Source organism: Xiphophorus maculatus, chromosome 12, assembly GCF_002775205.1.
Source record: "Xiphophorus maculatus strain JP 163 A chromosome 12, X_maculatus-5.0-male, whole genome shotgun sequence".
Taxonomy (NCBI): domain Eukaryota; kingdom Metazoa; phylum Chordata; class Actinopteri; order Cyprinodontiformes; family Poeciliidae; genus Xiphophorus; species Xiphophorus maculatus.
In genome coordinates this window covers 19,701,298-19,715,373 of record NC_036454.1, presented here as the reverse complement: position 1 = coordinate 19,715,373, position 14,076 = coordinate 19,701,298, and the positions used below count along the sequence as shown (strand labels likewise).

General features: G+C 36.4%; 1 protein-coding gene across 1 annotated transcript in view; it reads right to left on the bottom strand.

The window, feature by feature from the left end:
- LOC102236204 (versican core protein-like) overlaps nucleotides 1–13,031 on the bottom strand; it is a 28,931-nt gene extending 15,900 nt beyond the window's left edge. Inside the window, exons 1-6 of the mRNA XM_023343324.1 lie at nucleotides 12,968–13,031; nucleotides 9,913–10,296; nucleotides 8,692–8,866; nucleotides 8,439–8,566; nucleotides 7,151–7,444; nucleotides 3,293–4,462 (exon numbers count right to left, since the gene is read on the bottom strand). Of these exons, the coding sequence (XP_023199092.1) occupies nucleotides 3,293–4,462; nucleotides 7,151–7,444; nucleotides 8,439–8,566; nucleotides 8,692–8,866; nucleotides 9,913–10,296; nucleotides 12,968–13,031 (2,215 nt within the window). The remainder of the gene's footprint in view (nucleotides 1–3,292; nucleotides 4,463–7,150; nucleotides 7,445–8,438; nucleotides 8,567–8,691; nucleotides 8,867–9,912; nucleotides 10,297–12,967) is intronic.
- Between the last annotated feature and the right edge of the window lie 1,045 nt (nucleotides 13,032–14,076).

The following is a 14,076-nucleotide window of genomic DNA, read 5'->3' as shown; positions in this document are numbered from 1 at the left end:
TACACATCCTCCAAAACACAAAGGACATAAACTAAAACATAAGTCATCAACACTATGCAAGAAAATAAAAACTTCAACTTAAAGTTTTTAAATTAACTGTAAATTAAAGTTTTTAAACTAAATCTATTGAATGAGCAAGTTAAAGAGAACTAGAGCTATGAATAAGTCTAGTAGTACAATCCAACTTTCCATGAATTGCCTATCAGTTGCTACCAGATTTACAAATGCACAAATCCATTAATACACATGACTTTTACAACTCTGTCCTCCATCACTCTCCTTATTTTCTTGCTGTCTATGCCTTCAGTTCCACTGCCTCATCTCTGTTTTCCTCAAATGACAGTGTAGAAAGATTATCAGTTGTAAATGAGAACACCTGTAGCTTTTCAACCATGTTGAAAGACACCTGTTACAAAGAAGGTCACGCCTGGGAACTTAAGCAATTTCCTGGCCTTACTGACCCACTCAAACACATACTTGTTCTACACTTAAACAAGCAGATGCCTGCATGCCACCAACTTACAAAATAAAATAAAATAAAATAAAACTGGTTCAAGAGAGTAATGACTGTGTAATAGAGTGGTTTGTTGCCCCTAGTGGTAGAAATACAGATATACCTGTTCTAGGTATAGTTCTTAGTAGGATTAGGTTAGCCAGAAAAACTGTACTGTAGTAGCTGTTCTGTTGCTGCGTTCCACCATTAAAAGATTTCGTCTCCACATTTCCTCTGCTTGTTCTTTCCAACCCCAGAATATCACAGACTGTCAGTTACATTTACAGCTAAGTCAATTATACTGACAGCGCAAATTAAAAATGATCACAAACAACTGTGGAAAACTCGAAATTGTGTGCTTAGAAAAATTCCAGTGCAGCCTACTTTCATTGAATGTGGAAATGCTATTATTAAAAAGCCAAGAGATGTAGTCAACTATTTACATAAATTCTTCCATAGCAAAGTTCACTATAGCATAGAAATATTGTTTTTGAGTAAAATTCTTCAATTTCCTCAATTCCTCAATTTCCTCTATTCCTCAATTTGAGGGAAAAAAGTGACACAGGTTGTTTAAAATTAGATCCTCTTCAGGAATGTGTGAAAAACAAGTCCTGTAATTTTTAATTTTATTGCAGAAAAGAACAAATGAATTAAAATAGAATGTAAAGACAAGCAATCAGGCACTGACAATGTAGATGAGAAAGTAATATAGATGACAGTTAAATTTAGTAGTCTATTTGGATTATTTTTCTCCATCCTCCTTGTAATTTTTATAAGACTATAAATAGCTGAGTAATCTCTTGCTTTTTCCACACTCACCTCCAGAAGATACATTATACAAAGAAAAGCAGGGCTTTGGATACTATGTCCTTTGTCTCTGCAGGCATTGTAATGCTTTTTAGGTTTTGAGTAATAATATAACTATTGTTTGAAAAAAAAAAAGTGCATTTATTGATTCTAATATTTTTAATCCTCAGAATTATTTAAATACATACTTTACAATGCAGACTTCAATCTGTAGAGTAGGTCTAGCAACAGAAAATATGAGGGTTGGAATACATGCATGTTCAAAATTTCTGGTGTTTTCCACAAAATGTGTAAAAATCAGTTTATCAAGGTGAGAACAGCCAATTTAAAACAGAACTTTAAACACAGTCTGAATGTACTATTTGGGATTTTGTGAAATATTCTGTAAATTTTTTCTTTGACACATAGATGATCAATAATTTAAGAAGTCGCAATAACTAAAACACTTGGTAAACAGTGTATTTAGCTGTCATCAATTAATCTAAAACACAAGCGTAAAGTTCACTATAACACAATAATCTGGAGCCACACAACAAATTTGCTAAGTGATGTTTTTACGCCCATAAAACATTAGTGAAGTGATTTTCTTTAAACCCAAATGAGATTTTATTTTGTTACAATGCAGACAAACTTTTCAATGTCACCACAAATTTTTCTGCATGTTTTTTCCATACACACTGGGAGGGCAGAATGAGACCCAGAAAGTCTCAGTCAATCACATGAGCAGCAAAAGTAGCTATAATCACTTCCTTTGGTCAGGCAGCCTCCAGCTGTACTGACAAAAAGGGCAGGGACTGTGAGTTAGTGATGACATCACCTTATGAGGTGGTGTCCAGTCTAAGATGAAGACAGGCGTCTGTGTTTACTGTGCTTAAGGCGGTAGACTGCCATCACACTTTAGTTATTGCCAGGTTGGCTGTCAGTCAGATGGTCACACTCAGTTAGGGGAATAATGTAAATGCATAGAAGTAGTTAAACAACACAAAATAAACCTGCATTCTTTCACATGTAAGACTATGAGTCATAATGTGACTTTCATAGAATGAAAGTCACATTATTCGTGTGAAATGTATAGTAAGTCGCATTAAGACTTTCATAATGTAAAAGTCATATATAATAATAGTTACTATTATTATGATTTTCATAATGTTGAAGTCATACATGTTTTAGTTTGAAGTGTAAGTCGTTGTGCCTAATTAAGGCTAGCCTATCTACTGTAAGTTTTATTTATTTTGATGTTATATTTTATAAAACAAGGGCTTAAATATAAACTGCATTTGTCAGTGGTTTTTTGTTTCTTTTCTGCCTGTATGGTACCAATGAATGCCACAAGAGAAGATGTAGAAACACATAGTGATAGGAAAAAAAAACTACAAAGTACTGAAAACTACTTTTTAGGGACCAGGTGCAGTGCATGGCAAGACAGCCCTCAAAAGAACATGGCAGGGGACTCTGCAAATAACTCCAAAGTCAGAAGATCTTATCAAATTATTGCATCTTATCATTTGATAAGCTGTAATGACATCCTTGGGAAACAATTCCATCCACAAAGACTCCACACAACAATTCACAAGGTCCAAAGAATCTATTGCTCTAAAGCCAGTACCAGAACCCACAGGGAACCCTAGATGTTGCATGCTATTTTTCTCGACTGGTCAGAACTAATTCGGCAGTAAAAGAGGGGCCTAGTCATTATGAATACTATCATGTGCCAAAACAACATAGGAAACAAATCACCTACAGAAAATGCATTACCATGAATACAAACTGCTTTTGTTCAAGCAAGTAACTGCAAATATTTCTGTTATTTCTGTGGCGCTTGTCTCAAATGATACACTTAATTCCACTGGAGGAAAGAAATAATCTATGCAGAAGACCATATTCAAACCAAAGACAACCTTGGCACACACACACATTGTATTACATCCCTTTTGTTACATCTCCCTCCTTATTTGTCCTCTGTTTAAAAATGTAAGAAAATGCTAATCTTACCTGAAATATTCTGAATCTGTGCCTCCGTGACCACTGAAGGTGTGATTTTGAGCGTGCTGGTTTCAGCTGATGTCGTAGAAGAGAATGTAAATCTCTCTGCCCCACTGCTTCCCAAAGTGTCATCCTCTGTGAGAGTTTCTGCAGTATGTTCTGTTCTCCGACTGCTGGACTCACTGAGGGTGTGTTCAGTTGTTGACAATGCCACTTCTTCAGTAAACGCTCGGCTGTCAACCGGGAACCTGGAAGCTACATTTGGATCACCAGATGTAGCAAGAGAATCTGCTTCCTGTGTTTTTTGTATTGTTTGCCTTTCAATGTCAAGGGTCTCTGTTATTTCTGTGGTGCTTATCTCATCTTCTGGCACAGTGTTATACCTAGAGGTAGTGCCACTTGTAGTTGGGGTTGATGTTTCCATGGCAGTTTGATCTATGATCTGTGGGAATGGCTGGAATGGTGGAGTAGCCTGGAGAAAAATATCAGTTATAGTCCCATCTTCATAATCTCCTGGTGTTGTTAACTGGAAACCAGGAGCTGCGATGAATGGTGTTGATTCAGAGGAAATAAATGCTCCTTTCCTGGTCATTTCAGTAGATTCTGTAGGAGCATCTGTGATTTTAGAGGAAATATCTGTGATCATCCTATGAGTCACAATAGTTTTCTCTGTCTTCCCCTCTGCAAACCTGCCTGCTGTATTTAAAGAGTCATCTGGTAGAAGTACATCAGGTTTGATTGTGCTGATCTCAATCACCGAGTGGGAATCTGGATCTTCAAAGGATGCTGTAGAACCAGTGGTCTCTTTCGTCATGTGAATTTCAGTGATCTCTTCACCATGGGAAGGAACAGGTCCAACAGTACCAAAGCTGTTAGAGTAATTTATGTATATGTCGCTTATACTATCTTTATCATCAGAATCCTCTATAATTGTTGGTGCAACTGTTGTGATTAATTGAGCATCTTGGTCTGGGGGAGTGGGCTGAGGAGGAGACATACTGACAGAGAACATTGATGTAACATATGTGGGATCATAGTCTGAAGACTTCTCTGCCTCTGCTGTTGTGTCGAATGATGTGGTGGAAACAGTGGTGGATCTGGTGGTGGTGGTGGTGGTAGTAATGACTTCTTGTACAGATACATCCACAAGGAAAGTCTGGTTGATTGTGTCTCTCCCTCCTATAGAGTAAACAATAAAAAACACAAAAAATGTAAAAAAAAAAAATATTAAAACTTTTGGAAAGCCAGTAAACAAATGTATTGAGAATTTGCATTGGAATTTGATGACTAACAATTGTAAGAGATTTTTCAGACTATGATGTCCTGCAAATGTAGCATTGATGTGATTTGAGTTTGTGTGACTGATATTGCACCAAATAAGCCTTTTTTCATGCACAAAGTAAATACTTCACATTGAAAATGTGTGAAACTGTATTTATTTTGTAGAGTGGTGTAGCAAGATTAAGTTCCTAGTGTTGCTGTAATACCATTTCAATTGTTGGGAAACAAAAAGTAAATAACAGCAACAGCTAACATATGCGTTCACAACTTCTAATGTTTGCTAGAAACTTCAGTGAAGACGACTTCCTCTGTTAACTCTTACTGCAATTTCCAACCAGTCATAAGTAGCCATTTTTTCTAAGGATACAGAGCTAATAACTCAAGACATTAAGTTTGAACTTTTAATCAGCTTTCATGGTCTTGAATGACATGACAACAGGATATTCGTGGAAAAATAGGTAATTATTCAAACAGTCTTTATCATATGTGCACTTTGAAAGTTTCTCCAAACATTTCCAGATTTGCCTAAAAGCGCCACAATGTGCGTAACAGAGGAATTAAGCTGTATGTATAGTTGAAGGGATCACGTCTTGTGGTTTTGCTACTGTTTCTTCATCTTTGCCATCCTCTGTTGGTTCTGTTACTATAATCTAGCTGTCATATATGACTGCTTTCATTTTCTTTGGCTGAGTGTAGAGCAGCAAATACCAAATCAGATAAGTTAAGCATAAGCATTTTAATAAGTCACTTAGTTCATAAATTATTTTCGAAAGGGTCCTCTTGCTTCCTGCTCCTCTGTACTCCCAGTCTCTTGCATTTACTCATACTAATAAAAACCAATCTAAAGCCACCCTTAGTTGCACTGACAGACTGCATAAAAGGCAGCTGTTGACCATTACGCATCAGCCCTTTGCTCATGAAACTACAGCATAAGTGACATAAGGAGTGAGACACATTTTCCATTACAGGAAAATGAGGGTCTGCTCTCAGAAATATTGCATTATATCACAAATCCATTTCAACTGTTGCTGTTATAGAGACCCTTGTTTCTTTCAGGGGAATCCAAAGTCTACTTAGCAAATAATCATTACATTTTCTCACTGCATCTAGCGCCCCCTCCTATGTGTTTTTCTGTAGTTTACGTGACATTGGGTTAGATAATATTTTCCTACAGAGACTGTATTGCAGGCTGTAAAGACAGATAGGACAGAGATCCGCCAAAAAGTGGCACTTAAAGCTCACTTACACTAAGGTGTAAATACAACTTGGGTGAGAGAGCTAACATGACACACACAGAGCAGGAGGTGAGTGTGGCATGTTTGTGTGCCCTCTGAACTCCATGAAGACTTATCACTGCGAGAGTCAGCATGGCCCAAGAGGCATTAAATGACCAGGCAGTGGTCAGCTTATCTGTCCAGCCTTTCATTTGTGAAGATGGAAAGGCCATGTCAAAGGTCACCAAGGATGACTGAATTTAGAAGTCCAGCAGTAGTTTTTGTCCATTATCCAAATGTCTACTCAGATAACTACAAGTGAGAATGACAGAACCAAAACTGACAATGGAAATTAGAGATGAAAGCTGCAAGGGGAGGGTCGGTTAGTGCGTCTAAAAAGGCTGCAGCATTGGGCACTTTTACTGCCCTTTCTAAGTTACTTCTATTATCTATCTGTGGGTGCTACCCTAGCAATTTTGAAACTATCATAATTTTAGGGTTTTTATCATTCTGATATCATTTAGCGTACCATAAAGGGCCATTATTAATGTGATTTTTAGTAAAGATCCAATTCTGCATTTGCTTCTATTCTCATGATAATCTCTCTGTAAACCTAGGTCCCCTGTGACATAACTAGTTTAACCTGAACATTTTCAAGTTAAACAGTTGGGTTTCATTTATTATGACTAAAATTACAGTTAAATTAATATTTATTTAATTAAGATATCATTTACACATGTGGACTTTTTAAATGAAAAATAAACCTTAATTAGGACAACTGGAAGTAATGAAGCATAATAAATTTAAACGACAGTTCATTGACCTCAAGCTCCTGAGAAATATCATTACTCATTTTTTGTCAATTAGAAGAAAAGTTCTTTATGTAATTGTAGTCCACTGACCCCACTAGCATCTACAACAAGCAGCACAATGCTTATTAGAAATTAATCAACCTGGCTTTCTGATGTAGTTCCTGAAACACTCGAATGCCAGGCAAGGATGGCAAAAGTATAACAAATAAATAATAAGTGATAAAGTTTGATCTTTTCACAGATTATCTGTCTCATGTTATATTGTCACAACATAGTGACAATTTTAACAAATATTACATACACACTGCAACTTTAAACTGTTCTCTTAACTTTGAAAAGAAATTAATTATTCATATTTTCTAGTACTTGGTGTTTTATAACAAAGAGCATGAACCCAGCAAAATAAACAAAAGGGGGAAAGGTTGAATGTTTTTTCTGAGATAATTTTCCATGCTATATGAACGTTTGCTTCAGTGCTAAAAATTTGATTATTCTGTCAAAAAAACATGCACTGCACATTCAGTTTAAATTTCAAGAATTCAAGGAAAAATAGTTTTTACCTCTAAAGCAGTAAGCTCCAAACTTCATGGAAGGTTCTGGAAAGCAGGTCTGATTTCTGTAGCGATACAGAGTCCTGACACCCATTAGGCCTCCGCCACATGGAATTCTAGGATGCACAACAGGGTGTCGTACACTCCCGTCAGAGAGCCAGCCATAGTCACATCTGTCCAGTCCCATTCTCCAAGCAGCGTGGAGTTGGCCAGTGGACGCCAAGACAGCTTTGTGTTTTTTGCACTCCTCAGTGGCCTCTAAAAAAGTTAGCTTACCCGCCGCAGGAGCATAAAAGACTTCACCTGAAAGAAAGAAAAAATAATGAAGACTTTATAAAAGCAAAGCATGGACTGTACTTGTATACAGCTTTATCTAGTCCGGACGTTCGACCAAATGAGGCCAGCAGTGAGACGGTTTAGGCAAAATAATGCAGAACTACACATACAAGAAAATGTTAAAAATCACACAGAGGCATAGAGATAGAATCCTAAATAACCTATTTAGACAGTTTGTCAGTAAAAAAAAATGCTGATTTGGGGCTTAGTTTCACGATAAGGAGTAATTGCATTGTTTCACTTATAATCAAACTGGTGTGTCACACAAGTCTGGTTAAATGTGGAACAGAAACTACAATCTCTGGGTAATACAGCAAGCGTTTTTGGCAGTATTCTACAGTCATTATCAACAATGATCACATGCTAATAAAGAAGGGTTCTGGTTTATTATTTACAGTGTAGCATATGTCTTCAGCAGCTTAAACTGAAGACCTAGTATATTACCTCTATTTGTTTAATATCTGTTTGCAAATCTTCATTAAGTGATATTAAATACCATGCGCTCAAAATATTGCCCTGAACAAATCCCAGATAGAAGAGCAAATGCTGAGAGGTGATTGGAATTTCTATTTGACAACAGGGACATTAATCACAGTAAAATACTGTAGTGCAATTTAATCCAAGAACAGTAACATACTAAACTAGTTGATGAAGAGAGAAAAAAAATTGCTGAGCAGTGCCAAAGACAGTTAAAAATCTGTCTTTGGCACAGTTAAAAATCTAATTATCATATTTTTGTTGGGGACTTTTAAAAAAACCACTAAAGCCATTCTTTCATGTGCAGTTATTAGAAGCTTCTCTGCAATCTTCCTTTTACAAAATGTGAAGCTTATTTGTGCAGAAAATTGTGTAAAAACAAGGATTACGTGGTACAATTACCATGATGGTAATCGTGGTACAATAAGAGTTTTAGCTGAAGCCTTTTTAAACTCACGCTCTCAAAACTGCCCCAATAGCTTACCGTCAAGTTTATCGACGTAACAGTATACATCATAGGTCTCTGAAGGGTTTCTAACTCCGTATGTCCTAACACCAGGTATCATCTTAAGGTTTCCAAGGCAGCCGTCTCTTGGTCTGGTAATTGGGTATCTATAGAAAAAGGCTTAGTATTAAAAATCATAATGTCGTAATGTGCACATTTTTTACATTTGCTGTATATACAGTACATATGTTCATTATGTGTATCAACAGTAGTGTTGAGTGATAAAGCTGACCTCACTGTCTGGTCAGCAATCCAGCCAGCATCACACTGGTCAAATCCATCTTCATAAGCTGCTTTCAGTTGGGAATAGGTAGCTATGCTTGCTCCAATATCTTTGCAAGTTTGGACAGCTTTCTCATAACTTAAGGTGTACCTGCTGGGGCTTGCTCGATAGTGAAAAACAACACCTGGCAACAAATAAGTTACAAAAAGTAAGCACCATTCAAAGATGAGAGACAATCAAATTTTGTATACATAGTTGAAGATAGTCATCTGCAATTCGTTAGCATAAATCCAGGGTGGTAAATTTTGGCAAGTGTCTTGTAAAACACTCTCTGAGGGTAAAAAAAATGAGTCTCTTAGCGTCTTTGGAAACAAGGAGGTTTGCAATAAGCCGAGAGGATATGTGAAATACTCACACTGTTCACCACAAATGAACAAGATAACTGCATGTGATGCCATGGCCCTGAAATCCCCATATTTGTGGACGGTAAACAGATGCTTCAGATTTGATTGATGGTGTCAATTAACATTGCAAATTGTTGGAAAAGAGGTCAGGCAGATTGTAAACCAAAACTATCCCAGTTTCTCCCCACCCATGCGTCCACAAAAGTTATACAGTATCACCCACATTAATTTTCTAAAAGCCTATAAAATTAAAACAACTGAACAAGGTGAAGATATGTTATCATGTGACCTGCATTAACACATGTATTTCACAGTAGTGAAATACACTGTTTGTTTGGTAATACTGTCAGTGTTGGGGGGGGGGGGATGACACAAGGTAATGACAAGACACCCATGAAATGTGCACCAAAGTTTGTATACAATATATGGAAGTTTGCCCATATTAAATCTTTGTTGACTGGGTTTAAACAGAGAAAGCCATAAAGTAAAATACTGAATATTCCACTTTTTTCACAACCACAAACCTTAACATATTTTATAGGGAATTCATCACAAACTAACTCATAAAAGTCTATTAAATCTTTTTTAAGGAGGGCATTCTCTCTGAAGCAAGAACAACTTAAAGTTGTAGTTACCTCTCTGTAACTACTAGGTAGCTGCAGCTACCAAAGCATTGCTCTCACATCCTGTTTACATTTCTATCACCACTTGTATTCAATTTCTCTCTTATTAACCTTTTTTTAGTAATTCACTTCTGCAAATTTTGGTTTTCATCTAAATCATCTAATTCCATAACACGAAAACAAGGAAACTATAAATAGCTTACCACTGACATCAAGGTTAACAATATCATGCGTATCTTCAATGCCGTATGTGGCTTCACAACTGTAAGTCCCAGCATCACTAGCTCGCAGCTTGACCATAGTCAAGGAGGCGTCACCGACATCCTCAGGGTGACTGGGCACTGACACACGGTTCCTGTAGATGGGGTTCATCTTGATGACCCCATTTTGCATCACCAACACTGTAGACTTTTCCTGTCCTTTTATTTTGGTCCATTTGATTCGTAAGTAATCTTTGCCATAATTGGCTGTTCTATTTGTACCTATGACTGGCGCTGATGTTGGGATTGTGGAGAAGAAGCAGGGAAGATTTACTTTCCCTGAGAGGGATCCAGAGATTGGTTGGATTATTGATAATGTGTTGGATGCTGAAAGGCAAAAAAGGCAAAAGAGTTAATGTAGTTATTAGTACCTTTTACTTCCCATCCTATTATATTCTGTTTACTCTTTCCTCAGAACATAGAAGACAACACACACTGCCTCAGTTGCAATGAAAGGGTGTGACAACTACACCCATCTTAATAAAAAAAAAAAGAAAAAACAACATGCATCATGTTTTGAAAGTGACTCTTGGAAAGTTCAACCTCATCTTTAAAATGATGGGTGTGGGAACAAATTCCCCACTGAGTGCAGTGCATGTACAATGTTTTAATGGAGTTAAACTATGTTGCTAAAACAAGGACACATGGCTAAATCATTTCATGTTAGAGCTCTGGTAAGTTCTTGACATCTAATGCTTGGACAAACTAAGATTAGTCTAAACTAGAATGATGTCAATATGACAACCAACACATCAGACAATGTTAAAAGGATATCTAAAAAAATAATGAAAAGTTGTAAAGTATGAATGTGTAAACATTTTACTTGAAGTAATCTCTCCTAATTCCTTTGTTTAGGATTAATCCAGATTATTTCAGGCTCATGCTAATGGCTAGCCAAGAGGTCAAGATAAAGCTAACTTCTATTATCTTAAAACAATCTCAAAAAGTACTTATGGTTTGTTCAAACAGTATTTCATGACAATATTGGTACTGGGTGATTTTTTGTACATAGAATATGCTAAATATTTGCACAAGAAATACTCACCAATCACCAATGATCTTTATGTGTGAAACAAGGACTGATGACTGAACATGCAAAACTATTTCAGTCACAGTAACTTTGATGTAAAACTATCTTAAAGTAGAAATCAACAAAATAATGTGACTTCTACAATAAGTTTGCCTTTTTCACATTTTACTTCCATATGTACAATTTGCAAAGGAAGATTATTGATGATACACCACCTCCTAGTTTAATTTCTTGTGTAGATAATCATCATTTTCTATGTAATAACCACTCACTGCAAACTTAGTGACAGGTTAAATGTTCAAGAAATAAAATTAACATAAACTTTGACTATGAAAATATTTTAAAATGGTCATCTCCAATTTTGTATGAGGGTTCAGTTTAACTATTAACTGTTTAATATTTTCCTTTTACACCATATTTCTTTTTTTATTGGGCACATACTTCATATGCCATGTAAAGATTCATTGCCTTACTTGTTAATACCCACTGAATGCAGACTTGATAAAGTTCTAAATATTTATGAAATACTAATGAACCACTAATGTTTTAGATTCTGAAATTGTTGTAATACAGTAGAAGTCCTCTTTGCCTTTGACCTAAGTTGGACTAGCTAAAATAAAGATGCCATGAGACTAATCAGCTGCAGGCCAATCCAGACTTTATCAGTGGCTTAACAGGGCAGTAGTCAGGACTCCTGGAGATTTGATGGCCCTACCTCCATAACAGTGTTTTTCAACCCTGGTCCTCAAGGCACACTGCCCTGCATGCTTTAGAGATGTTTAGCTGATTTAACAAATCTGATCCGGATAATTGTAGTTCACCAAAAGCCTGTTAAGGAGTCACCAATTGAAATCATGTTTGCTGAATCAGGGAAAGATCTAAGACCTGCAGGACAGTGCGTCTTGAAGACCAGCGTTGAAAAACACAACACTTCTCTAAATCCTAACCCTGAACTTAAAGAAAGATAAGTATAAGGACATTCCACTTTATACAAATCTTTAATTTCATCCTTTGTTTTGTGATTTTTTTTTTGTTTGTTTGTTCATGTTATTTGGCCACATAGAATCTGTTTGGTGGCCTTAACAATGTATTTGTACTGATGAAGACATTTCTCGAAAACTTAAACTTTTTAGTAACAATTCAGGGTCTTACATCATGCTAAATCTGGGTCTGGCTACAAATATATATTTTAACTCTTCATAGTCTTTTTTAACACACATTATGAATTGAACCGTTAGGTCAGTAATCCCTCAACTACCATGACATAACCACTCATAGTGCAGAAGATCAAAGCAAAAGTTCATTCATATGTCTTACATTAACATTTTTGCTAACAATGCAAAATTGCACAACTGCAATCACATTTATTCCATTGTTAATACGCATGAACTCATGTTTAAGTCTTGTGTTTTAAAAAGTGGGAATAGATGCCAGACACAAATCAATAGCAGTAGGCTGTATCACACAAAGCTCTACAGAGAGGAACCAAATTACCATTTTTTCTCTTTTTGGAAGGTTTTTGAGGGGGAGGAAAAGAAGGAGTTGGCATTCACAAGGGACAATGTAGAGAATGCTTAGGAAACACTGGTGAAGCAGCCCTAGAGGCATGAGTTTATGTGCTTTAATAGAAGGCCATATTAGCATGTGTGATGTTAGCAGCTGTTCTGTCTTCAAACCAGTGGCTCCTTCTAATATGATATGGGTGTTGAATTGACCAAATGTATAAACCAGAGCACTCATGTAACTATCTCTTTTCCCAAAATAAATAATAATAAAAAATGTCATACTGAACACATGCCAGTTTAATGTTGACGCTTCATGTGTGTAGGTACACAAATGAATGAGTCCACTTTAAAAAGACAAGATGAAGAATATTGGGATTTTATGCGGATGCATGATCAAAATACATAAAGAAAGCAGGGGGAGGGTCAACAGAAGAGTGCCCAAGAGTAAGAGAAGAGGACTTACTTGTTGCATATGCAGCATCACACAGATAATATAACCACAGGATATGCTTAATATTTAGAATCATCTGAAAAGAGAAAAAAAAAAGAAAAATGTTACATTAGAAAACAATTTCTGAGTTGTTGAGTTTTTTGTCATCATAAGTATTTTCAGTGAAAGTGATTAATCATATTAGATTAAAAAAAATAAGTTAATACTACAAATATGTATATAAAAAATAGTATTACATAAAAGACATTTTTTTAATATGGTGAGAATGTGGAAAGCATCACTAGCTAACCCTTTTGTTAGTCTTTAGTCAGACGTTGTAGCTATATACAGACAGAATTTCATGTTTTCACTGAACATGTGGGTGGTGAAGCTGAGAGGTAAAACTTCCTGTGAGGTCAAACCAGGAGTTTTGGAGACAGGAGGGCAGGAGCAGCAGACCCCCTGCCCTCATTAGCACCCCACAGTATAAACACAAGGGGTCGGGTATCAGTAAGAGCTGAAAACTGTGGGAACCCTCTATCGAAAGGCAATTAGCACTACTAAATCACCACCATCAGTAAATACAACATGATAGAAGGCTGAAAGTCACCTTAAACTGAAAAAACAAAATCTGTGGCTTTTTATTTAAGTCACTGGTTCTGACAAATGTCAATATTTGTCATAATACTTATTGAGACAATGGGTTTCAGCTGGTTGAACTTGGTTTTCTAGAAAATCCTAATAAGAATAATTCAAAGGAGGTCCCCTACTGCAGCCTACTGCAGCATCACAGAGGGGTTTAATTGTTTACAGATTTTTAAAGCCTGTGGCCCCTTATGCAGGGATGCTCCTCACTGTGAAAGACTGCCAGTATGACTGCCAACGTCATTTATTTAGGGACTGATTGTGAGACTGCCAGTGCGCCATTTTCATTAATAGACCTCATTTAATGTGGAACAAAAAAGAAAAATACGATATGATTTTTTTTTAAAGCCCTGAAAGTGGATGATTTGATATTTTAAATTAAATCCTTAATAAGCGGGACAGAGAAGTTATCTGAGGACAGTACGCATCACTGGGTACATTTGTAACATGATAAGTTGTCTTATGCGTACTGATTTGCTTTTATCAGAACTACATTA